Source organism: Cydia strobilella, chromosome 4, assembly GCF_947568885.1.
Source record: "Cydia strobilella chromosome 4, ilCydStro3.1, whole genome shotgun sequence".
NCBI classification, from domain to species: domain Eukaryota; kingdom Metazoa; phylum Arthropoda; class Insecta; order Lepidoptera; family Tortricidae; genus Cydia; species Cydia strobilella.
The window spans coordinates 21899676-21926601 of NC_086044.1; the positions used below are offsets into that span (position 1 = coordinate 21899676).

The window sequence follows — 26926 nt, forward strand, 5'->3', positions numbered from 1 at the left end:
TCCAAAATACTAAAGAACAGCTGTCAGTCATTGAAGTGACAAGTGACATTTGACATTTCGAACTATGGAAAAGACCACCATCTACACTAGCGCCCCTAGCGGCGAATTCATACGCAGCCCTCATTATTACGATCGTTTGATGGAGATAGTAAATATTCGTCGGAAGCAAGGGCCTAACACTGAATAGATATGGGCCTGATAGAGAAAGATAGTCTTATTGCAATTCCTTTAAGAGGAAAGAGAAAATAGTGCCATGCTTTGTCCTTATCACCGACCGGGTTTTTTTTTTCATGGTCGGGTTATGGCAGCATAGGTAGGAGGCGATGGCGAAATACCGAAATTTATAACAGTGAAAGAGAAAAAGGATTATGCTGAAAGGGGAAAAGATAGATAGATAGATAGATAAAAGATTTATTTGTACAGCTGCAATTACACACAATATTTATACAAACACAACAGAAGAAAAAAAAAACTAATTACTACTTACACTAACAAAGAAATAAAATTATAACGAGAATACCCTAATAAAAATGAAACAGAAATGGTGTAAAATTATGTGCAAACTGTGTGCGTTGCAGCAGGACAAAAGGGTCACGGCTCAGTGATACGCTTCGCTCTTTGGAGCAAAGCACTGATTTTCTGCCGGGACCCAGGTCACAACAGATAATATATATACAATGTGCTTACGTAAGCGGAATGAAATGTACTGTGTAAAGTGTGATTATATGTGCATGTCGTGTGATAATTACTTGATTAAATATTAAGACAGTAGGTAAATGACCCGTGTGTAGTGTACTGTGTGTAAGTCTCCAAGTTGTGTGACATTTTAGTTGTGTGGCATCAGCCCCACCATGTTATATCCTGAAATCTGCAACCAAATAGCCGAATGGAATCCCAGCGGTTTGTTTTTCAAGAAGTATTTTTTTAAAGTGACTTTTAAATGTCTTTTTAGATTTAAGTTGTCTTAAAGGCGGGGGGATATCATTCCACCATTTGGTCGCAAGAAAACGGAAACAACCGGTAAAGGCAATCGTCCTATGAGGATGTACTTCTAAAATGCAACGTCGAGTAGATCTTGTGGCGTGTCGTTTATGAAAAGAAGAAAAATTTATTTTAGAATAAAGATACTCGGGTGACTTGCAATTTATAACGCCAAAGAGAAGACAAGCAAGGTGTAAATGTCAACGTGATGCCATATTCAGAGTCGAAGATTTGTTCAAGAATGGTGTGATATGGCTCCTTGGAGGAACTTTGTAGCAATATCGATAACACGCGTTTTGAACTCGTTGTATTAATCGACGAGTTTTTTGTTGCAAACGAGGCCCGTATACCACATCGCCGTAGTTCAACTTTGACAATATGAGCGATTCGCATAATGTCAAGCGAACTCTTTCATCTAGAAGGTTTCTTACTTGATACAATACTTTCAATCTAAAGAAACATGATTTGGCTAACTCTGCTATGTGTTTTTCAAACCTTAACTGGTCGTCTATTATTATACCCAGGTTTCTGGCCTCCTCTACTCGCTCAATAAATGATCCTCTAATATTTAGTTGAGGGCTACTATTTAAGATTCGAGAAATCTGAGTTTTACTGCCCAAAATCATAAACTTTGACTTAATAGGGTTTAGCAACAGACTGTTTTGTTCAGCCCAAGCGGAGATACTTTCGAGGTCCTCATTTATTTTATTAATTGAGTCAGCAAAGTCACAAGGACGGGCTGAGTAGTACATCTGAACATCATCCGCATACAAGTGATATTGACAATGCTCAATAACTTTAACAATGTCAGCGCTATATATAATAAAAAGTAAGGGACCGAGAATGGAGCCTTGTGGGACTCCGCGATTTAGGGGTCTAGAGTCAGACACCAACAAAGTGCCATCGTTTTTAGCAATTTTAACTGACTGCATACGCCCAGCAAGGTAACTTCTAAACCACGAGAGTGACCCTAAGTTTACACCGTAATAAATTAACTTAGATAGAAGCAAGTCAATATTTATGCAGTCAAACGCACGAGAAAAATCCAACAATACTAAGCAAGTACCCTTGCCTGAGTCTTGGCCATAAATAATATTGTCCAGAACGTCAATAAGGGCAGTCACAGTCCCCATACCCCTACGAAATCCTGACTGTAATTGAGGTAGGATATTGTTATTTTCTACATACTTATATAACTGCTCATAAACAGCTTTCTCTAATATTTTTGAAAGAAAAGGTAAAATACTTATAGGCCGAAGTTCTTTGAGCTCAGTAGGGTTATCCACCTTTGGCAGAGGCGTAACTATGGCAGACTTCCACAATGATGGCACCTCACCGGTCAAAATAGAGCGATTGATTATGGCTGTTAATACTGACAAAGTACGAGGAAGAGTAAGAAGCACCATATCTCTACTGATTCCATCCACGCCAACTGCATTGGTGGTAACAGACAGTATATATTTTCCCACTTGACCCTCTTCGACAGGTTTTAAGCTGAAAACAGAGTTACTGAAGCGGTTTTGTTCAAATTCCAACATGGTGGACAAAGAAACCCTATCACTACCAGGCACACTCAAAAAACTATCATTAATTATATTTGGATTATTGAAATGATCGGGAAGTCGGTCACGAGTGTTATCTGTAAACACATTATTTTTAATATTTTTCCAGAGTGATTTTGAGTCTTTGTATTTTGAATTGATATGGTGATTGTAGTAACTTTTCTTTTCATTAAATATACTTTGTTTTACTAGTTTCTTTAATTCATTATAATATCGTTTGTGACTTTCTGTTTTAGACTTCCTGTATGCTGAATAAGCCTCGTTACGCTCTCTTATCATAATTTTAATAGTGTCTGTGATCCAGGGCAACGAGTGGCTATGCCTAACTGTGACAGATTTGAGTGGTGCATGTGAGTCATATAATGATAACAATGGGACATTAAAAGCCTCAACCATATGTTCAACACATTCAAATGCCAACACTGACTCCCAATTAATAGCATGCAGATCCCTATTAAATTCCGCCATGTTAATATCCTTAATGGGCCTATAGGTAAACGTCTTAGGCGTTATTTTGGGTCGTTTTGTTGACAAAGTGATTGTTACCATGGCATGACCAAGAGAACCTGTTATGTTAGAAACGCTTACATCGGTAACAAGTGCGTCGGTACATACAACATCAAGGAGTGTCTCATTGCCTACAGAAAAGTGAGTTGGTACCTTCACCACTTGTTGTAAGCTCAAGTAGTTAAGAAAAGAAGTTAATTTCGTGGCATTACTGCTTGTAGTTTTGAGCATGTTGATATTAAAGTCTCCAAGCAAAACAACATAGTCGTGTTTAGAAAAAAATGTTATGGATTCTGTCAGGGCATCTAAAAACGTATCTACATTAATCCAGTTAGGACGATACGCCGTACCTATTATATAACTTCGACAGTTAATTGTGACCGATAACCACAATTGTTCAATATTAGCAACAGGGTGGGTAGATCGGCGCGCGCGCACGCTAGTTCTGACGTAGAAGCCCACCCCGCCACCGCGGCCTCCGCGCATTCCAGTCGGGCGCGGGGCGTTAATGAATTTATATCCGGGGACGAGCGGTGCGCGTTTTTCCTGTCCCTGTCTGATCCATGATTCATTTATCGCGACAATATCAGCGTCAAATTTATCCATAGCAATTAAAAAATCATCATGCCCAGTTGCCAGTGAACCCGCGTTAAACAGACCTAATTTTAGGTATTTAGTTTTAGTGCCCGTTACTCGTATAATCTAATACTGTTTTGTAAGTCAATTCATATGTTAAATGACAACGCGGACGTATAACCTCAAACACTGATGCAATTTTACTCGTATTACTGAGAAAAGTGTTTAAAAGAGTGATAATATATGTGTGTTGAGAAGAGTGAGTGTTATAAAGTGAATTGTATTTATTGACATAATAAAAACAAGTGTGTATAGTGTACGGTTTCTGATGTCCCGCGATTGTAACTGCTACAACGCACTTCAGTGACAAATTCCATAGTAGTATGCTCTTATAATCAAAACAATAACAATAACAAATTGAAAAAAATATGTAGAAAACCGACAAATGTAAAAAGTAGCAAACGAAATAGCGACGTAGATTGTGTACTTTACAAGCAGTATTTAATGTGAAACAAAGTGTTTTATCGCCCAAAAAAATTAGTACCAAGATAAGGTCGTATATGCAATCAAATATCAAGTGTACCAAAAACACGGCTCAAATCCAGTTCCGTTCGAATTCGGTGTCGCGGTGATTCCGTGCCAGGACGTTGACGTACGTAAATCCTACCATCGCGAGTCCATACATATCGCCAGCCGTAGTGTTCCTTGAGCTGCCGCGCCTTCTGGAACAGCCGTCGATTGACGAAGGTGAGCCGCTCGTTGACGTAGAAGCGGCAGTCAGGGCCCGGCAGGCCGGTGCCCTCCGTGGTCGCCCCGCGGCGGACCCTCGCCGCCTGCAGCAGCCGGTCGCGCACGGCGCGGCGCGCCAGCCGCACCACCAGCAGCCGCGGGCGGGCCGGCTGGTCCTGGGTGCCCTCGTCTAGTCGCGGCGCCCGCCCTACGCGAGTCGCATCAACGATGTCGTGTTCCGACAGCGTAACTCCGAGCTTCTGGCCCAAGGTAGTTACTATATGCACTGTATTTTCCCCGCTCTGTTCCGGTACATTCGATAACTCGACATCGTTGAGTAACATATCCTGGTCACGATCGTTTAACTCTAACCTTAACTGGGCTACGGTGTCCGCCAGTGAAGCCTCGGTGTTTTTACCTACACTAACACTTGTGGTATTATTCTCTAGAGCTTCCACACGGGCACATATATTGTCGATGCGCCCATCACATGCGTCAATTTTTGTTGTCAGGGAGGCTACCGTTACGCGAAGAGCCTGGATATGCTGGCTCATCGCCCGCATTTCTTCCCGAAACAAACGAAGTTCTGCTACCAACTGTTGAATGTCGGAGGCCCCACCAGTCGTGTCGAGCCTAGTGGTGTCGTTCAAACGCTGGCTGTCCGTGAACGACACTTCCATGACCGAGTTGTCATGCTCGTTGGAGAATGCCCCGCGAGGGCGTGCGGCTCCCCTATACATATTTACATTGTCACTGTCGCCGCGCAGCGGCGTATTTGTATTATCAGACTTAGGTTCGGCACTTTTGCACTCGACACACTTCCATGAATACCTTTGCACGGGTCCCATAAAATTAAGGAATTCCTCAGTGTAATTAGTGCAGGGGAGACAGTACGATTTTCGGCAGTTATGGCAGTTTAAAAATCTGCCATCGGTTACCTTGTTGAAACACCCAGCACAATCTGCCATTGTAAATTGTGTTTAATGTATAGGAAAAAGTATTATGAGGAAAGGATGACATTAACCAGTCAATACATGAATATGTCTTTCTCTTACCCCTGGTCGCTCGGTTTCATGTCTATAACTACTATACTATGTCTATGGTCGGAAGCAATTTAATAGGCGTGTAAATCAATTTAATGTGCGTCCATACGCGTTTGGAACGCGTGTTATAATAATAGGCATTACGGTATAATTGCGCCATCACCCTCCCGTCCGTAAAAATGTACGCGACACGGCTCAGGTGGCTTGTGACGAACGAAATGTACATTACTACATTAACAGTAAACGACATTACATCACACACATTCATTACACATCATCACTTCATGTGCATCATGCACATTATGTACATTAGCGGCTGGCGGTTATAGGAAACAGATATTTGACAGTTGACAGATAGTTGTGTGACAATATTGGTTCACGAAAAGTCACATTTTAGCAATCACACGAGACTTTCAGTTTCCTCAACGCACTTCGCACTTAAACAGCTAAGCTAACTGACTTTAATAGAACAATGTGAAGGAGTGTCGTTATGTACACGACATATTTTATTTGACATTAATGAAGGCATTGCACACTTTGTCATTACCCTCGACAGTGACGTAATCCAATGGATACAAAACCTATCTTTATAAACGACTGAACGATTATACCATAAGACATAACCATGTGTATAACTGTCATTGAAAATGTCGTGCAGACTTAGCTTGGTCCAACTCTAGCCAATATCAAAAGCCTGTGCTTTTGCGTATTGCCTGCGCTGTGTTTTTTGTGCATAGATACTGTTATCAAAGAGGATATAATAAGATAGAGCGGTACTATCATAGTAAATTTTGTAACCACTGTAAATTCACTGCCATCTATCGACATACTTTAAAACTAAAAATGAAGATTTATAAAAATACGTTAAAATGTAATAAAACTATGAAAACGGATTATATCGCGTATATTGAATTTATAATACATCCCGACGTTTCGAACTCTTTACAGCGTTCGTGGTCAACGGGTGACTGAGGAAAAATTACAAAGTGCAAAAATACCCACATACTAAAATAATGAACAATCAGAGATGGGCATTCATCGATTAATCTTTTAGTTAACTAATCAATCGATTAAAAATATCAATCGTCATTTTTTAATCGCAATTAATTTAGTTGCGATTAAATTAGTTGTGAGAATGTTCGACTAACAACTAAATTAGTTTTAGTTTCAATCGACTAAATTTCACGATTAAATCTATATTAAAACTACGTAGTCGCATGTTTTTGCATTTTTTATCTTGCAATATGTAACTATAAGTACGTATGTATGTAACATACGGAGGTACTCGTATGTTGTAACTATGTTAGTTTGGGTAGAATTTTGCGACTTATTTTGAAGCAGATATCTTCATCCGATTGAGCTAAAATTATGTATACACGTTTAATTTGAAATGCTTGAATGACAATGAAAATAATGCCATAATATTATTATAACGATATATTGGTAATAACGACAAATAGCGAAAAACTGCATTGTTTACAAATCGCAAACAATAAAGTAGGTTGGTGCATTATTAATACTTTGAATTATACGATACTGAGTAAATCTTAGACATAGAAACTATCAATATTTTGCTGTCTCTGACAATAGTAAAACTTTTTAGTGTCACGCGGTGACAAAACAATGGGATAATCCTACTTACCTGGCCTGGAAGTTGTTTGTTGCATTTTGGTGCAAGTGCCGACGCATCTTCTAAAAATAACACGTTCTATTGAATGACACATCTGCATGTTGTTTATTATCTACGCGGTCTATTTTGTTTTCAACGTGTGGTCATTAAAAATATTTAAACCTCTTTGTAAAGAACTCTCAGCGTTAACTATGGTACATTTTCCTTGCGTCATTCTACATTCAAATATATCAATCAACATACATATTTTATTTATTACCGCTATTGCCAATATATTGGACCGGTAGCGAATTGGTCGATCAGCCGCTTGTTTCACATACAAAGTTTGATTTATTATAACTGTGTTTTTTAATGTTTTATCTTATCACATATAAACATCTTACTGTATAAACAGCGTTGATTTTTTTGATACTTTTTGCTTTGAATGTTTCATATACCTACAAAGTTTGATTCATTATAACTGTGTTTTTTAATGTTTTATCTTATCACATATGAACATGTTATTGCATAAACAACGTTGATTTGTTGATAATTTTTGCTTTTAATTATTATTTTTACGATTGCAAGACTTCAATATACGCGATATAATCCGTTTTCATAGTTTTATTTCATGAGTAACTATCGCGGTAACCGAAGACAATATTACGTTAAAATGTATTTAAATATGGATAAATGATTTTTTTATTTGCATTAATTATTTTTATATTATTTAGACCCATGTTCTTTCACTGATATGCGTTAAAATTATAAATAACAAACGAAACCGTCAACGCCCTCTATACGAGAGTAGGACAAAACTAGTGGCGCCATCTAATCGAGAATCAAATTTTCGTGATTTTCGAGGCACGTTTTTTCCTTAGACTGTATCCATCTATTACGGAGTTATATCTATCTTTGCTGTTATCTATGTACAAACTATAGGGGACTACTAGTCAAATCAGTTTCTTTTATCGAACTGTCAAAACAATTTGCTACTATGCAATTTATATGAAATACTAGCATGTGACGTCACGATCTAATTACCTATTAAATTACTTTATAGTTTGATACGGGTTTTAAAATAGAAATTGTCTTTAAAAATAACTGCTGTCTACGTTTATCTATTAATCTTCTGGTGCTTTATTTCAGTGGCGAGCCTTGGGGGAGGCCTATATCCAGCAGTGGACATCTATCGGCTGACACGATGATGATGATGATGGCTTTATTTCAGTCGTGGTGTAAAATAATTTATTTTAAATACAGTCAAATACCCTATTGTAGCGTCGATACTGTGCTTTAGATATTCTTGATATTAGGTATTAAAATAATTATTTATTATTATTATTACCTATCAGAAATCAGAAATCATGAATCCTATCCTATCAGAAATGATGATATCCGCAGTAGAACTAAGGTCACCGACATATCTCGCAGAATTGCAAACCTTAAGTGGCAGTGGGCGGGGCACATTGCTCGCAGAACTGATGGCCGGTGGGGCCGGAAGGTTCTGGAGTAGCGTCCGCGTACCGGAAGACGAACTGCCGGTAGGCCTCCAACGAGGTGGAGCGACGACCTGGTGAAGGTCGCGGGAATTCGGTGGATGCGAGCGGCACAGGATCGGTCGGAGTGGCGAGCCTTGGGGGAGGCCTATGTCCAGCAGTGGACGTCTATCGGCTGACATGATGATGATGATGATGATTATTACCTATCATGTAGGTACAAAATTGTAACTAAAACTGATGTGTGTTTTGTTGTCTTTACTAAAGCATGAGAGTGTTTCCCGCTCCCAAGACCGTGGCTCATTTACCATTTAGAGCAGTTATAAACCGAGCACTTCTGAACGATTAAGTGATCACTGTCTAAACTATGTTTTTTTTTATATATGCTTAGAAGTCCTTTAAACTTATAATTAGTTTTACTACTCGTCGAGTATAATCTGTGTATTACAACTTTACATGCAACACTACAACCTTACTCTTTTCAACGTTGGATAGTCTATGGCACTTCCGACTTAAGCATAAGAATTTTATCGATACGGTTTAGTCAAGTATAAAAATTTTGAAAATAGAACTTCATACATTTCAGTAAAAATTTTCTTGTTTAAGGAGACTCGATTCAATGCAAATTAGCCTACTTAAACACGCTGCTGCGTCGCATCTGCTTTGTGATTGGTTGGCCAACAATTGCTTCATAAGTCATAAACGCGCATGTGACACCCTTCGTATAGCAACATCCATATCCTACGAAAACCGCTTAGCGTTGCTTGTTAGTCTCCATAGGCTACGGTGGCCAAAATCGAGAAAAAAACTGTCTTAAAATTGAATTTAGCGCGGAGCAGGTACCAGGGCCTCATGAGTTACGAGGAGGTGTCGTTGACCAACCCGCCGGGGGCGCCGGGCCCGGCGGCCGGGGCGCGTACGAGTATGAAGGTATCGCGGGCTGCGGCAGCTCGCGTATCTTAGCTGTATACTTTTGGTTTGTTTACCTAAGTATATGATTCTACTAGTTGAAAGTATTATTTTTTTGTCTCGTAGAAAAAGTATTGTATACAATAGTGATATAATCAAGCTTTTCAATCTCGTACCTTAACCTAAGCAACTCAGCAAGCTTCGTTGCTTAAACACGGTACTCGACTGAAAAGCTCTCTATTATATCACGATTGTATAAAATACTATTGTATCAAGCAGAAACGTCTGCAAACGATGCTATTAAGCTTAGAAATAAAATAAAAGTGGAAAAATTCAATGTCTTGGGTGGGACTTGAACCCACGACCACTGGATCACTAGTACAGAGTTCTACCATCTGAGCCACCAAGACCGTTTTTTCCACTTTTAATTTATTTCTAAGCTTTTTAGTAAAGACAATGCTTTAGCATGTGATGTTGTGTTTTCCGCTCCCAAGACCGTGGCTCATTTACCATTTAGAGCAGTTAGAAATCGAGCACTTCTAAACACTGCCTGAATTTTTAAGTTAAATATCATATTATATATAGCATATTATACGTGTTAAATAAATAGTAATAATATAAATGTAATGGAAACATTAGAAATAAGACCATACTTAGCGTACAATCTATTAGAGTGTAGATTAGGCTGTTTGTAAGTAGTTTTTGTAATTTCTTTTTTTGAAATAAACAGTTTAAATAAAAATAAATTTTTGAAACGATTGAGTGATTACTGTCTAAACTATGTTTTTTTTAAATATGCTTAGAAGTCCTTAGTGTACTAAGCTATGTGTGCTACTTTTTTTACTCTGCGAACACTGCATCGCAAATCTGATGGTAGAGTAATTGCCCCAGGATGAGGAATCGAGGAGGTAAGTTCGTCTTAAAGTGTCGTTAGTGCGCCCGCATGCGAGTTGTTAATTAGCCGTCACGTCGTCGCAACTGTCGAAGCCTTCGCGGCTGCAATGGCGGTTCGTAGCGTTATTCATGCGTCTCTCAAATCTGAAATGCCGTCATATTAAGCACTTGCTATAAATTTAAGACGAAACGGGACAACGTCACGTTTCATTTCATTTCATTTCACTTAATTTCATATTGTGTTAGAAAAATCTTACAAACTAATACATGCACATAAATAATAGCGGGAAATGTCAACAAATAAAATTCCAAAAATACACTTAAACCGAAAAACAAAAAAAAAGTACATAAAATAATAAAAATGTCTTCATTAATGTGTAAGTTACATAAGATAATTTTGTAAAAACAGTTTAATTTGCAAATATCTCGTCAATACTGTAAAAGCAGCCTCTCAATAAAAATATCTTATTAAACGTTAACGTAATCGGTTCTGTATACATACATAAAAGCTAGGCGCTTTTAACAATGTGTATGGAACTTGTTTATCCCTCCTAAAATATCGAAAAAAATTCAAACGAAGGGGCATAGCTACGATTAATATACATAATGTCAATATTCAGGGAGGAAAATGGGGACTACTTCTGTATGGACAAGCGGCCGTCCAGTGTACTTTTTGAACAACAATGGGTCGTTACTCGTATGTATCTGCTAAATAAGTTATTAAACTTATTATTTAATCTGGTTTTCTATCGTTTGCTACCGTGTTTGCAGGTATTTGTGATTGATTAACATACCGTATGCTTGTTTGCAATTGTAGTCGTTAAAATGCACTTATTTAAAACTAACGACACGAGCTATGTATACTAAGAATTATACTTATGATAAGATATAGGATTAGGATTGTTTTTCTTTATGTTATTCTCGAACTCCCCATCGGCACACAACCCTCCATAAGGTTTTGCCTACGATGGGTCTTGTATCTAACAAACTGTAATTTGTTTCCTTATTCAATAAATAAATAAAAAAGTGAAATCATAAAACTTCGTTTACAAACCAATTAGGTACATATCTTTTTTTTTTAACAATATGAGACTTTAAATCACATTTACAATTGGGTCTGTTGCGAATTTATTACCTGAGTCGAAACTTGGGTAAATAAATAGTTACTTAACAAAATAAATTCACGACAGACCCGATTGTAAATGTGATTTAATACAGTTTTTAATGCAATATGAGACTGAGACTTATACAACAAATTGACTATAGGACGGATTATGATTTTAAACTAAACGAATGGAAAGGGATCATTACATCCCAGCAATATCCCTCGTTAGATGTTTCTAAGCACGTAAGCCTCGTCTGATGCCTATTCACAAACATATACGACTGAGACCTATGAACCTGAGTATAATAACGCAGAGTAGGTACTACGTAGGCGAATAACACGCGAACGCGAAGCGAAGCGATGCGGCGCGGGGTAATTCAATCCTTTGATACATAGTGTCCTACGTGGGCGATCTCGTTGCGCACGCGAACGCCGTGGGCCCGCCGCGCTGCGCCGCTTACGCTTCGCGTTCGCGAGTTGTTCGCTTACGTAAGACTCTGCGTAAGGAATTTTGTGTCTCGTGTGAGTTTTTGGGATTATACTGAGCAACTTTTACTATGGGACCAACCCTGAAATCAGGAAATTTTTTTTGGCTGTTTCATGTTCATAACCGAACACAAGTTATCAAAACTCTTTAGGTTTTTTGATATACTTTTGTCTATGGTAGAAACATCTGAATAAAATAAGAAAATGGAAGATATGTATCAGTTTTTTATTATTATAAAATAAATTTATTTATGTGGAGACACGGTCGGGACCAGGGCCTTTCATTTTAATATTGTCTCCAACATAAAATGGTCCTTCGAGATAAGATATAAAGAAGATTATGGAGATACAGTGAGTTGCGGAAGTTGAAGAAGTGAGTTGCGGAAGTTGAAGAAGTGAGTTGTAAAGAAAGCAAGAAGCTAAAGTTGTGAGAAGATTGCAATTTGCAAATATCTGAAGTCAGAAGCTTGAAAAATTTTCAAGATTTTCGTCATTTCGCCAAAATTACAATCGTCCAGAAAAGAAATATAATTTGAAATTGGCGCCAGTGCTACAATAAGAGTGCATTCGAATACGGTGTCACACGGAATTTTACGCGATTCCTGTATGCTTGTTTAGTTCCCCGTCGCGGTAGGGCGACCTACGACGGTGCAGAATTTGCTTGCTGCGTGAATGGGCCTCGACGTGCTACGAGTACGTGTATCCGAACGTGAGCGGGCAACAACCGCTGCCGGTGCCGTCTTCAACTGTCAGAGCTGCCAGCGGCATTTGTTGATATTGTGTTGTGTTCAAATTTCATTCGCGGCGAAAATTAGGCGGGCGTTTTATATGTTTAACATGTGAATTATGTACCTAAATCTCGTCTAGTTAATATTTGTATAAGTTTTATAAGCTGGAAGATTGTAACACGAGTATTTTATACAAGGTTGTCAACTTTTTTGGGTGTGAAATGGCTCAGCTGAAAGAATTAAAAGCCAGTCGGGGCTATGTTAAAGGGGCGATTAGTCGAATCGAGACATTCTGCACCTCAGAAGAGTTTTCAACAGCAACACTTGAAGTGCTCAGTCAAAAAAAGGACAGGTTGCTTAAGGCCTTTAACGACTACGAATCATATAATCGAGCTATCCTTGCCGTTGAGTCGGAGGATACTGAATCTTACGAATTATATGAAACTAAGTGCGATTTATGCCTCGCGATGATAAATACGCGAGTGCAGCCTGCAACACTACCTGCGGCACAGCCTGCTACATCTACATCTTCCGAGCTAGGATCAGGTAAGTTTAAAAAACTTCCTTTCATTAATATTAAAACTTTTGATGGCCAGAGTGTGATGGACTATCATCCATTCATTAATATGTTTAAGGCAGTCATTGATATGGATGCAAACCTGAGTTTCTGCGAAAAACTGTACTATTTGCGGTCGTTTTTGGCAGGAGGAGCTTTAGATTTGATAAAGCATTTAATGCTTACTGGTGAAAACTATGAGGTAGCTTTAAAACTCCTTAATGATAGGTACAATAATATACCTAAAATTGTAAGTTTTCATGTAAATAGCATTCTTGACATGCCAGTTTTGACAAAATGTACAGCTTCTGGGCTGCGTTCAATAGTGTCAACTGTAAATATGCATCTTGCAGCATTGAAAAACTTGAATGAAAAGGTTGAGTTCTGGGATACTATATTGGTCAATATTTTGTCTAGGAAGATTGATTCCTACACTTACCGTGGATTTTATCTTGAGCGTGGTTTGCAGGAGGTTCCTAAATTGTGTGAATTGCTTACTTTCCTAGAAAAAAGGGCTATTGCATTGGAAGCCACAATGAGGGAGGAGCCTAAGAAGAGGGAGAATTCGGTTGTGAGTGCTGCAGCTGCTACTGGAGTTTCATGTAAGTATTGCCAAGATACTCATAAAATATATGAATGTGTTAAGTTTAAGTTGCTCCCTTATGAGCAGAGATGTGAGTTTGTTGATGAAAACAACTTGTGTAAATTGTGTCTCAATGGTCATCGAGGTAGGTGTTTAATGAGATTAAAATGTGCAACATGTCATGAATTACACAACACTCTGTTGCATTCGCCAAATAAAGGTAAGGTAACGAATGTTTCCTTAGCTGATGAACCCTCTCTGAATGTAAAGGATAATTCCAAATCTGATGATTGTTGCTTGCCTACCGACTTATCCAGAAATGTGAGTTTGTCGGCTAGACCTCGGAATGCAAGTGTATTGCTTCCGTCTGTAATTGTGAAGTTGAAGAAAAAAGATGGTACTTTTACTCATGCTAGAGCACTTCTAGACTCTTGCTCACAGATACATTTTGTAAGTGAGAAACTGATTAAGGAAGTAGGTATTTGCACATATGATACTGATGAGGTAGTGACTGGTGTATGTGAAAGAGACAATAATATTGCACAAAAGGCTGATTTAGTTGTTTACTCTACTGTGGGTAATTTTAAGGTTGATGTGTCATGCTGTGTGACAAGGAAGATTACTTGTGCCCTTCCACAGCAAACATTTGACATTTCTCAGTTTAATATACCATCCTATGCCCAGTTGGCTGATGAGAAGTTCAATGAATCAAATGAGAGTTCACTATTATTAGGAGCCGACGTCTTTTTCCAGGTGTTCGAGTATGTGTGCCGGCAGCTGACACCTGTGGGTCCATATTTGGTGAAGACGAGGTTCGGTCATATTGTAGGCGGGGGGCTGCCCTTCCCTGCCGGCAAGAAGTCGATAAGTAACTATTGTGTTACAACTAAAGGTAATCCTTTCCATTTTAATGTAGCTGAGGATGATTTACAACCACCCTTCCCATGTGCTAAACAAAGTGAGGTTTGTTTACTGTCAAATGATTGTCAACCTTCGGAAGATATTGTTGATATAATGTCCAAGTTTTGGGATTGTGAAAAGGTACCTGATATCATTAAGGAAACAGGTACAGAGGCTGAGCAGGCTGAACAGATTTTTCTGGAGTCGGTTAAATTAGAAAATGACAAGTTCACTGTGGCCATGCCTGTGAAGGTTGAGTTGGATAAGTTAGACTTAGGTGATTCTTTTAGTTGCGCCTTGCAACGATTTTTTAATTTAGAAAAACGGTTTTCACGGGATCTAGAATTGAGTAAAAAATATAAAAAATTCATACATGATTACATAGACCAAGGTCATGCTAAATATTTTGACATGTCTACTTATGACTTAAGTGCAGGTAATGTCATGTTTCTGCCCCACCACCCTGTAATTAGCTCCAGTAAAACGACACCTGTTAGGGCTGTTTTTGATGCTGGCGCTGTCACAAAAAAGGGTATATGCTTAAATGACATTTTATTAAATGGTCCGGTGGTTCAAAAGGATCTCTTTGAAATTCTGATTTTGTTCAGAACTTTCAAGTATGTATTATTGTGCGACATAAAGGCTATGTATCGCCAAATTCTAATTGAGGATAAGTATCGTTGCTTGCAAAATATTTTGTGGCGCGATTCTCCGGACGACTCAGTCAAATGTGTACAGTTGCAGACAGTGACGTATGGTTTGAAGAACTCTGCGTTCTTGGCATGTAGGTGTTTGTTGGAATTAGCTCAGAGATACGAGAGTCAATATCCTTTGGCTTCGTTTGTGTTAAAGCACACGTGTTATGTTGATGATATTCAGTGCGGTTCTAATGATTTGAATGAGCTTATCCAGATGAAAAAGGAGTTGGTTGATTTAATGAAGTTGGCTAGTTTGTCTCTTCACAAATGGTGCTCTAATAACCAAGAAATTTTAAGCGACATACCGGTTGAATTTCATCAACTCGATAGTAGGAGCTTTGATAAAAATAATGAATATGTTAAAACTCTTGGATTGACATATGACGTCATTACCGATACTCTTAACATGCAGTGTCCTGTTAAAGAGGTTCAAGAAAAGTACACGAAGCGTCAGATGCTTAGCTTCATAAGTAAATTTTTTGATCCTTTAGGATTATGTGGCCCTGTGTTAGTGCAGGCAAAGATACTGATGCAACAGGTTTGGTTTGAATCGTTGAAATGGGATGAGTTTTTACCTCAAGGTCTTAACCAAAAGTGGGTTGACTTTGCCAATAGCTTAGTTCAAATGTCTTGCATATCGATAGCTAGAAATATCAATGTTCAAGGAGCACAATCGTTAGAATTAGTGGGATTTTCTGATGCTTCTAATGCTGCTCATGGTTGTTGTTTGTACTTACGTGTCATTGATGCTGACAACAAGGTTTCGGTGAATCTTTTGTGCTCAAAATCGCGCATCAATCCCAAGGCTAAATCCTTGACTATCCCAAAATTGGAACTGAATGGTGCCCTGCTACTTGCTATTCTAGCTCGGAAGGTGTATACTGCTCTGTCCTTAAAATACTCAGTGAGCGCTCATCTTTACAGTGACTCCATGATTTTGCTAGCTTGGTTAAAAACATTACCGGTAAAGCTTAACATGTACGTAGGTAACAGAGTTGATAAGATTAATAAGTTATCCTCCGGCTTTGAATGGCATTATGTAAATACTCATGATAATGCCGCAGATATATTGTCTCGTGGTGTAGAGCCCCAATTATTGGAAAAATGTGACATTTGGTGGCATGGACCAAAGTTTTTGTCAGACCCTACTTACCATCATAAACCTGTAGAACTTGATATTTTAAAATCTGATGTACCAGAGTTAAGGCCTACAACTGAAACCTGTTATACTTGTGTAGATGTAAGTTCTAGCTCGATTGATGCCTTGATACAGAAATGTTCAAATATAAACAAATTGACAAGGATTGTAGGTTATCTCCTTAGATTTGTATTTAACTGTAAACATTTAAATATTAACAAACGTCAGGGACATTTATCTCCCCAAGAGTTGGAATCTGCGTTGCGCATAATAATTAAATGTGAGCAAAGAAAGTTCTTTTGTAATGATATTGAAGACTTAAATAACAAGTTCTCATTAAAGTCGAGTATAAACAGTTTGCATCCTTTTCTTGATTCTGAAGGATTGCTACGTGTTGGTGGTAGATTGCAAAACGCAGGATTGTCCTATGACCAGAAACACCCGATTATATTGCCCAAAGGTTCTCATGTCACAAAAATAATTGTTCATAATGAGCACTTAAGGTTAAAACATGCTGGTGCAACTTTGTTATTGAGTACCCTAAATGAGAAATATTGGATTTTGAATGCAAACAGAGAACTCAAGTCCGTTTTGTATAAATGTATAAAATGTTTCAGACTTAAGGCAAAAAATGCTTCTCAACTAATGGGTTCTCTGCCATTCGATCGTGTAAATATGACTAGGCCATTTCAAATTGTGGGCACTGACTACGCCGGTCCTTTCTATGTAAAGCAGTCTAGAATTAGGAGACCTGTGATAACAAAGGCTTATGTTGTGATTTTTGTATGCTTTGTTACAAAGGCCATCCACATTGAATTGGCATCTGACATGACAACTGATACTTTTTTAGGGTGTCTTAAAAGATTTATAGCTCGTAGAAATAAACCTACTAAAATATATTGTGATAATGCGGCCTATTATAAAGGCGCAGAAAATGTTCTTAAGGAATTGTATGACCTTCAAAATTCTACTAATCATCAAGCATCTGTGGTTGACTTTTCTAGTTCTGAAAGAATAGCCTTTCATTTCATTCCTTCTTATTCCCCAGTTTTTGGTGGTCTGTGGGAAGCAGGTATTAAAAGTGTTAAATATCACATGAAACGTGTAATTGCTAATACAGTGTTTACCTATGAGCAAATGTACTCGACTTTGGTTCAGTTTGAAGCCATTTTGAATTCTAGGCCGTTGACCCCAATGTCTAGGGATCCTAGCGATATGACCTATTTAACTCCTGGACATTTTCTCACCGGTAGTCCACTGACATCTTATCCAGAAACGGATATTACAGATGTAAATGTAGGTAGGTTAAGTTTTTGGAAACAATGTGTTCAATTGCAACAACATTTTTGGAAGCAATGGCATAAGCAATACTTGGTTATGCTGCAGAGTAGACCAAAGTGGAGAAATGAGTCTCCTAACTTAGAAATAGGCAATTTAGTTTTGTTGAGGGAAGATAATACCTCTCCATTGTGTTGGCCAGTAGGTCGAATTGTTGATGTTCAACCTGGTAAAGATGGTAAGGTTCGAGCCTTGCATGTAAAAAACGCAAAGGGTTTCATTGTTAAAACGAGTGTTACCAAGGTGTGTCCCTTACCAATTGATTATAGTTAGGTAAACTGCTTTGTTTATTTGTTAAATTTAATGATAATGCAGGAGTTAGTTAGCATTAAATTTTTGTTGTTTTTTAACATTGTAATTGTTGTTTTTTGGCTTGGCCCCCAACATGTTCATAACCGAACACAAGTTATCAAAACTCTTTAGGTTTTTTGATATACTTTTGTCTATGGTAGAAACATCTGAATAAAATAAGAAAATGGAAGATATGTATCAGTTTTTTATTATTATAAAATAAATTTATTTATGTGGAGACACGGTCGGGACCAGGGCCTTTCATTTTAATATTGTCTCCAACATTCATACATTTTCTATGGGAGGGCAAATTATTTTTTCGCGATTTCGTGGCCAACCACGGAACCAATCCCATAGTAAAATTTTACCTTGCCCGTTCTTCTATCTGAAACATCGTGGGTACAAAATACAACCGAAAAAAAGAACACTGTCCGCCGTTACGGGACTACTACCGTGTCCGGTACTGAGGAATAGGAAATCATTACAATTATTTATTGTGTACCTCAACTATTTCAATTATGTCAAAAAACTTTTATAGACCAGAAAATTAAAGTGAGTTTATTGAAAATGAACACATTCAGTTGAACATAAAAAATAGGCCGAAACACTCACCCGAAACTTATGCAACGCTGCGCCTTCCCTACAAAAACACAAAAAAACGTTGCCACAGTCGCTGCGCGCGTCACAAGCAATGTGCATCCCGTTTCTCGACGATTGTACGTCCCCCCGTGGCACTTTTACTTATCCTTGAATTGCTCGTATTGTTAGTTGCCGGGATAGTACGTGTGTCCGGCACTATATCCCGTCCGTGGTTACGGGACTTCCCCCTACAAAATTGTGTTTACTGCGAAATAATATGATAAACTATTTACGGCTGTCATGCGTGTTCGGGCAGTGCTACCATGTTGTTTATCAGAGAATATTTAAAATATATCGCAAAATATATCACTGGTTTTTCGGTTTTTTGCCGAAATATCGGCTGTCACGTCTCATGTTAACCCTCATCTGCTCATCGCTTCAATAAATCTGCGTACGAACAACATACTGAATTCATTTCTCGATAAATTTGAAACCTAGCTTATAGCAGGTGGTTTGCAATAAAGGACTAAACCGACAATTTTATTGCAAAATGATAGTTTTGGAAATATTTAGAAATGTATGTTTAGAAATAATTTTATTCAATTTGTATCAGTGTAAATATTTATGTATAATGTAACGAAGCTATGAAAAGAATAATAAACTTATATAAAATCGTGAAAACCTAACGAGTATGAAATCTAGCACGTGAAGTCATTTTGGGTGATTTTTGAGGACAGTAATGGGATTAAAATTACTGGCTGATTCTTGTCAATCTCAAATAGAATTGGGGAAGTATTTACTTTATTAAGGTGATTAATATCAATAATATAGCATCTTGAGAAACACATCACAAGTCGACGACAGGTCTGGCCTAGTGGGTAGTGACCCTGTCTATAAAGCCGAATGTCCTGGGTTCGAATCCCGGTAGAGGCATTTATTTGTTGATGAACACAGATATTTGTTCCTGAGTCATGGGTGTTTTCTATACCTATATATAAGTATGTATTTATCTATATATGTAGGTATGTATACATACGTCGTCGCCAAGTACCCATAGCACAAGCTATGCTTATAGTTTTTTTTATACCACGTCGGTGGCAATCAAGCATACGGCCCGCCTGATGGTAAGCAGTTACCGTAGCCTATGGACGCCTGCAACTCCGGAGATATTACACGCGCGTTGCCGACCCTTTAAAAACCTGTACAGTCCTTTTTTGAAGAACCCCAAAAAAGCGGCGGTTTGGGGCTAGGTTGATTTGTGTAAGATGTCCCCTAATATTATTTTTTATTAAGTGTGCCGCCACAGTATCTTGTGTGCCGAAGTTGTTTTGGCACAGAAATAGACCCGAAGTGTACCTATTGTCGCACAGTTAGAAAAAGACCCGAAGTGAACTGTCGTTCAATAGCGGACTATTACATATCCACCCTGTATACCACACCGACACGTGCCATACATCCAATAAGGAATAAGGAAGCGAATTACTTTATCCTATTACACATTCCTTTGTAAATAACCAAGTGAATTACTTTTATACTATAATAACATATTCCTTTATATAAGCAAATGGGATAAGTGAACGAGCGAGTGTAGTCGGTTCAGGCCAAACTTCGTTCATTAGAAGCGCTTTCAGGCTGCCTCGTGACTCTAGCCTCGTGCCTCGTGTGAGGCAAATCAAGCGATACTCGGCTAGTACGTATGACGCTAAACAAATCTATTGAGGTTTTATAAATCGCGTGGAGTTAATATCAACTCAATAATATATTACAATGACATGACCAAATAATGATATGCAATGAAAGTATTCCAACGATACTTGACATGAAATCACACGATTTTAAAGTCAGCGAGAGAAATCTGAGAAATAGCACTTGAGAGTACCTATTATACTGTAATAATAGTAGTTGGAAAGAGCTCGAGTCTTATGACAGAAGTTATTTTGCAAGACTGTACTTAAGAATATTTCGGAGTATTGTACTTAAGTAATGTTTAGCCTTTCGGAGCGACTCAAGGGAATTCGAGCCATCTAACGGAATTCAGTCTACATGCATAACTATTAATGGCTTTAAATAATTTTACGGTTTAGACACTTGTTTTTGTCACTCGCGCGACATGTTTTGGAGAGTGTATCGCGGCCGTCGCGTGAACGCTGCTGGCACTGTTAGTGCTTGAGAAAGGAGACCTAGGCTCTCCGAAACATGTCGCGCGAGTGACTAAAAACAAGTGTCTAAACCGTAAAATTATTTAATATTAGTATGTCTCACACTGTTAGATAAAAAGGATCAAGATCAAGCCTTTTTCATATATATTTGTTTACCTATTTTCCTATGCCTTTTTCTATTTGTCGTAGAAGCATTGTCATAGAAGGTTTTAATTCAAAATATTTGTTAGATGAAACATTTCAATTTTTTGTCGTAACTCGGTCGCATTGATCGACCTATTATTTCTTCTTTTCGTGTTGAGGTTCTTTTTTTATACGACGGATGCCCAGTAGGCAGCGATTTTGACAGCCCTGGCTGTCGCGTCCCTCAGATCCAGCTCCGAGCAGTGATGCGGGCATGCGGGGCACGCCAGTAGATGTGTCGTTGTTTGCGTTGCTGTGTCGCAGGTACACTGAGACGAGGGGCTACGGAGTAGTCCCCATTTGGCAAATGCTTACAACGACCAACTTGGGACCTGAGCCTGTTTATGGACTTCCAAATTGGCCAAGGTTATTTATGCCCAGGCGGTAATTGCTCCAAAGCCTGCACACGTCCGGTGGAGTGCCACAGCACACGGCGCATATTGGGCGGCTCATCCCGGGACCTTATTCTATAAGATAAATAAATAAAACTTACAGTAATTATTTGGTATGAGGTCCGGTTCGGCGTCATCATGATCAGGCCTCTTGATATCCTCGACAGGCGCGGGGGCCATCGTAGCGCGCACCGCGGGCGCCGGCGGCGGTTTGGCGCGCGATTGGCGTCGGCGTGATAGCGCGCACGCGCCGGCGAGGAGCGCACAGGCGCCGGCGCCGAGCCCGAGCGCGCCGACGGCGCCTGCTGTGCTGCCTAGCCCGAGCCCCGTGTCTGACGCTGCAACAATACATCATTGTTAGTATCAGGAATTTCTGCATAGCAACATTAACAATAGTGTGTGACATTCTGAAACTAAAACAATTTTCATACTGTTATTAAATAAATAAATAATTAGGTACAGTCAGCTGCAGAGAAAAGTGACCCGGGGCCCCTACATAGAAATTTGTATGCAAAGTTGCTAAGCGAATAGTACCCATTGCTGACTGTACGAGTACATATAAATTGCTTATAGTTTGAAATAACTGTTAAAATTGGCTTAAATTTGTCTTAACAAATAATGTTACGGAACGCGTTAAATTAAATTAAATTAAATATTCAATTTAAATAGTAGGTAAGTAATATGTAGATAGTGACCTTTATCTCTCTGTACTGATTTTCTTTTTCGCACCAATTGTAAGTTTCTGTTTTGTCCAATGGTTGACTAGTAGAGAATGCCTTATGGCATTAAGTCCGCCATTTGTATTTTCTTATATTGTGCAATAAATAAACGCGTTGTTTGAGCCCCTCCTCCCACCCCTGTAACGCGTGACGTTTTACAAGACCCCCCCACCCCCCAAATTGCGTTACGTAACATTTGAACGCTTCCAGTCATACTAATTATTAAATATTATGACATCCTTTGGCTGTTGTAATAACCTAATAATTATACTCGTTACAATAAAATAGCTTGTGACAGATTGTCATATACATAACTCTTGTTAAAAAGTCTTATTAATTATCCAATATTTTACGGAATCACCGATTTGCGGGTAGCGAAAACAATACCTAATTAATAACAGTTATCGCTTGCAATATGACGACCTGCTGAAATACATTTCAGAAACCATATTATACCGTTTTCAATTTTAAGAATAAAATTAGCTACTCAATTTTGAACCTTGTTTCGTGGACACTAAAGTCCCGATTTGTACGTTAACAAAACACTTAATTTTCTTCGCACTGCTAGGTACTGGATGGCCAAAACATAAAATAGAAGTGATGTTTCAGATGAGTTCGAATGTTCATAACTTATTGGTTAGAGAACTGATAGCGAAGCTAAGAGTAAATTATTGTAACATTCTTCAAAAATGCCTGGTGGCTGTATTGTTTTACTTCGTTGCGCGCGACTTACAATATTTCCAGAATAAATATTATTCCAACGCTGAAATAACACACTGTAGCAGAATAGCGGAGCTATCAAGGATCCTCACCCCTTATATTCTTAAGGATTCATTGTAATAAAAAAGGTGCAAAATCAAATTGGAATGACTCGGGACGGGACAGGAGTCGAATTAGCATTTTGTATAAAGAATTCCGCCGTGGGACCGAGATCGCAACGTTAATAACTTAATTGAAAAGGCTGGGGGGGTGTCACAAGGAGTAGCATAATTGGATTTCGCGTCATTTATGCGCCGGTGATGCAGTTCGATCGCCATCGAACAAAAAGTTCGCTCTACTCTAATTAACTCAAGTAATTAAAGCTAGTAATAGACGGGAGCCTCGGGCCACTCAATTTTACTACAAAGTCAACGGCGGGCAGACTTAGGCCAATATACGGCAGACTTAGACAATAACTTGAGCGGCTTGAGCCTCAATCAAGGCTCCAAGAGACGAGTCGTATGTCAGGTGAGGCGACGTGTCCACAACTCATTTCGGCAAGTGCGAAGTTTTAGCAATTAGCAGTGCTCTGCGCCGTCGACGCCGTGGCACCACGCCCCGCTGCGGTCCGCGGCATATTACGTGCACATGTGACAACTTCGGGCGACTTGTTACTTCCCAACTTGGCACAACATGTCCCTGCTCAATTTCGACTGAGACCACGCTAATGTGGATTGCAATAAATTCACTAACAATGCTAGCAAAGTTAAGCGCGTGGCATCAGTCTCTGCCGACATCTCACTAAGTGGGACAATGAAACGATTTGGCGCAGTCGGCGGGGGATGCGGGCTATTTGTAACTTCAATTAATTAATCAAGGGTTAGGGCAGGTGCTCGCGGTGACGATACTCCTTCCGGGTCCCTGCACGCATAAATCATTCGTTTCGTACAAATTAATGTAAACCTAAACCCAAATTTTACCCGGTTATTTGTGATTCGATTCATTGGAACCGATTAATATTGGCATAATTTTGAACTTCTTAATTTTCTGTAGTTACATATAACCAGAGTATTTTTTAATACAAGATTCTGCCCGCGACTTCGTCTGGATGATGCTGGATAAAAACTATCTTATGTCCTTTCTCGAGCCTCAAACTCTCCACTAAATTTCACCTAAATCGGTTAAGTGGTTGAAGCTTGAAGAGATAGCAGAGAGAAAGAGTTACATTCGCATTTCTAACATTAATATGGGGATGTTGGTTAACCATATAAATGCAATATTAACTAACAGAAAAATATTCTAACCCCATTTGTGAATAAGACTTTATTATGAACCTCGAATAAGCATTTGAATATGTGCGGACTAGTTGGACATTACGCACAGCGATCATTTTGTCCGCATGTGATCGTCAAAGGCCACTCGCATCTTCGAGCATACTCAACGTCCGAGCTCGCTCGCTGGAACATTTTAATTCGATACTGAAAACAGCGAACCAAATGCGTTGTCGAGTTACTGACGCAAGCCACGCGTATCAGCGTATACTTGACCTGTTATTTTTTCTTGTCAATCGGACCCTTTACAAATAGTATATGGGAGTGTTGTGTTTGTGTTCCATAGTGGGCGCTGCTTTAGCAAATTTTCCCCACCAGCAGGCACAGGAGCGCCGCGATCCGTACCCGTATACAACTCTATATAATTAACACAGAAAAATATGGGTAGCGTAGCAGTGTTCCTATGCTAAGCCTACAAAAACACATTGTAGACACATTTTTTTACAAACCTTCTAATCGTATTATCTAGCCGTTTTATTGAAGAGGCTTGCATTCTATTATGCAATCTTAAATTATAAGACTTTTTATAGTTAAATAATTTCACGGTTTAGACTCACTTGTTTTAGTCACTCGCGCGACATGTTTCCATGTGAAAGGAGACCTAGGCTCTCCGATACATGTCGCGCGAGTGACTAAAACAAGTGAGTCTAAACCGTGAAATTATTTAATGTTAGTATGTCTCACAACAGTTTAAATTCGATTACTTCCTATAGTGTTATTCAATAGTAGGTATACTTATTAATTTAGTCCACGGAAGATTTACTCGTGAAAATGTATTCTTAGGCAATATTCAAAGCAGCGGTAGGTTGCAAAGAGCTTTCTGAACCCGTCTGAGCCCACACGCGCTTGTGGGATTATTTTAGCTGGCTAATCATTAATGTATCGCGGCGGCGCGTTCGTTACTGAGTCCTAAATCAGCAAACTCGCTTTTGCAGGTAAGCCTTTATTAACGATTTTTGTCAGCGACTACGTGCTCAAAATGGATTTTTGTTTTATTTTAATTTTGTCCTTTCCACATCTCGGGATCATGGAGTCCCGGACTTTTGGGAGGCGTGCGTGGGGCCGCAGCCAGCAATTTAATCTAAAAGCAAGGGATACACGTCCCCGTACCATCTCCGAGCGCACAAGAATGATACATCCGGAGATGGTCCCCGAAAGGTGCAAAGACTGCAGTGCAACAATTTTGTGCTGCGATGAGGACTAAGGTAAGGACTAAGGCTATTGATTTGTATATTGGATGGACTGGATATCGGGCTATGGGAGGAGACTAGCCTTCCGTGACAATCAGTCTCAATAATTTGTCTATTATTGTGGTACTCTGATAATTTGTACAAATTTAGTTTCAAGGTGAAATTTGGTGGTAGCTACACGTGTGACGCAGCGACAAGGATCCAACGTTTTTTGTCTTTGACCACGGCCACGACCACGGGCCAGTCGGCTTGTCTATCCGCGCGTGACACACGTACAGTCGTACATACTCCTCTCACTTTAAAATCACGTGGTGTCTGTACCTCTTGGAAATTAAACTGTTTTTCGTATCCCGTACTTTGAGCTTTTATTGTGGAACACCTTCATCATCAACAATTTTAAAGCAAACATCTGGAAACTGTGAAATAAGACATAATATGTATAATTCCATTGTTGTACCTCCACCTTCCAGAAAACCGCAGCCAAATAACACTAGTCACTACTGATAGTGTTGTGTTCCTGCCGGTGAGTTAAGGTTGCCAGAGCTTAACGAGGGTGAGGAGTGTTAGGGTCGGCAACGCGCATGTTGCAGTTGTAGTTGCAGGCGTTCATAGGCTATGGAGACTGCTTAGCAACAGGCGGGCCTTATGCTAGTTTGCCACCGAGATAGTATAGAAAAAATCTACAAACGAGATTTCAGTGTATACTCATACTCATTCTTTATTGGTAACAGATGTTCTTTATTGGTAACATGTCAACTTACAACTGGTACAAATAACATTAAAAAATAAAATTGCAATACATTCATTAAAATACATTCGCTACTTGCTTAGGTTTATTATCGCTTTGTACCTGCTAAATAAGATATCCATGAAAAATCACTCTGAAATGAATTTAACTATTAGTTAACTCATGTAAATCATGTACCTACACATTTAGTTTTTTTTTTATACCACGTCGGTGGCAATCAGAGCTCGAAGATTTAATTTAATACCGCTCGAGATTACCTTCCAATGATGCCTCCTTTGATACTCGTAGTTATTTAATCTAGTATCCGGCGTTACAGTGAGGGTCAAAGGCGACGTAAAATGAAATAGGACGTAGTTTCTCGGAGCTATTTTCTAGGCACAGCTATTATAACTAAATTAATATCCCTTCTAATGCGAAATAAATGCTTAATACACAAGTGACGTAGGGTATATTTAGTATTTTAGTTACGATGGTAATTAGTTAGGTAAAATTGTGTGATTTATAAGCTTTTCGAAACCCGTCGGCTCCAAGGGTAGCCATATTTACTAAGTATATTTATTAGAATATGGGTCCCGGTCTCGAAAGGTTAAACTCAATGTTAGAAAACATTATTTAAATAAAGAATAACGCAATGGAAACCTCAAGGAGCCAGCAGAATTTGACCTTGTATCCCAACTTGCCTTTCTGGGGCGAAACAATTTTACCAATTAAATTGATAAATACAGTTGCCAGACCAAAAACAAGTCATATATTGATGACTTTTATTTGATTAATATGGTTTGCTCCTTATCGCG

The 26926-nt window shown here is 38.9% G+C and overlaps 2 protein-coding genes and 1 non-coding gene across 4 annotated transcripts in view; 1 reads left to right on the forward strand and 2 right to left on the reverse strand.

Annotated features, from left to right (window-relative positions):
• LOC134740809 (nephrin) overlaps positions 1-26926 on the reverse strand; it is a 675842-nt gene that overhangs the window by 36781 nt on the left and 612135 nt on the right. Inside the window, exon 15 of the mRNA XM_063673431.1 lies at positions 21547-21783. Within this exon, the coding sequence (XP_063529501.1) occupies positions 21547-21783 (237 nt within the window). The remainder of the gene's footprint in view (positions 1-21546; positions 21784-26926) is intronic.
• Trnat-agu (transfer RNA threonine (anticodon AGU)) lies at positions 9753-9825 on the reverse strand. Its single transcript has one exon. It is a non-coding gene; the product is annotated as a tRNA-Thr (tRNA).
• On the forward strand, positions 13137-18243 carry LOC134740806 (uncharacterized). Of its 2 annotated transcripts, none has more exons than XM_063673426.1 (2): positions 13137-13786; positions 14521-18243. In XM_063673426.1, exon 2 carries the CDS (start codon positions 14782-14784, stop codon positions 18112-18114), a length of 3333 nt encoding a protein of 1110 aa, XP_063529496.1. In that variant the 5' UTR covers positions 13137-13786; positions 14521-14781; the 3' UTR covers positions 18115-18243. The 2 variants fall into 2 exon arrangements, with proteins under 2 accessions (XP_063529496.1, XP_063529497.1); XM_063673427.1 differs by lacking the exon at positions 13137-13786 and having other exon boundaries at positions 13834-16402; positions 17332-18243.

What these genes read in the sequence shown, in the direction of transcription:
- LOC134740806 (XM_063673426.1), top strand. Translation starts at nt 14,782, where the DNA reads ATGTCCAAGTTTTGGGATTGTGAAAAGGTACCTGATATCATTAAGGAA.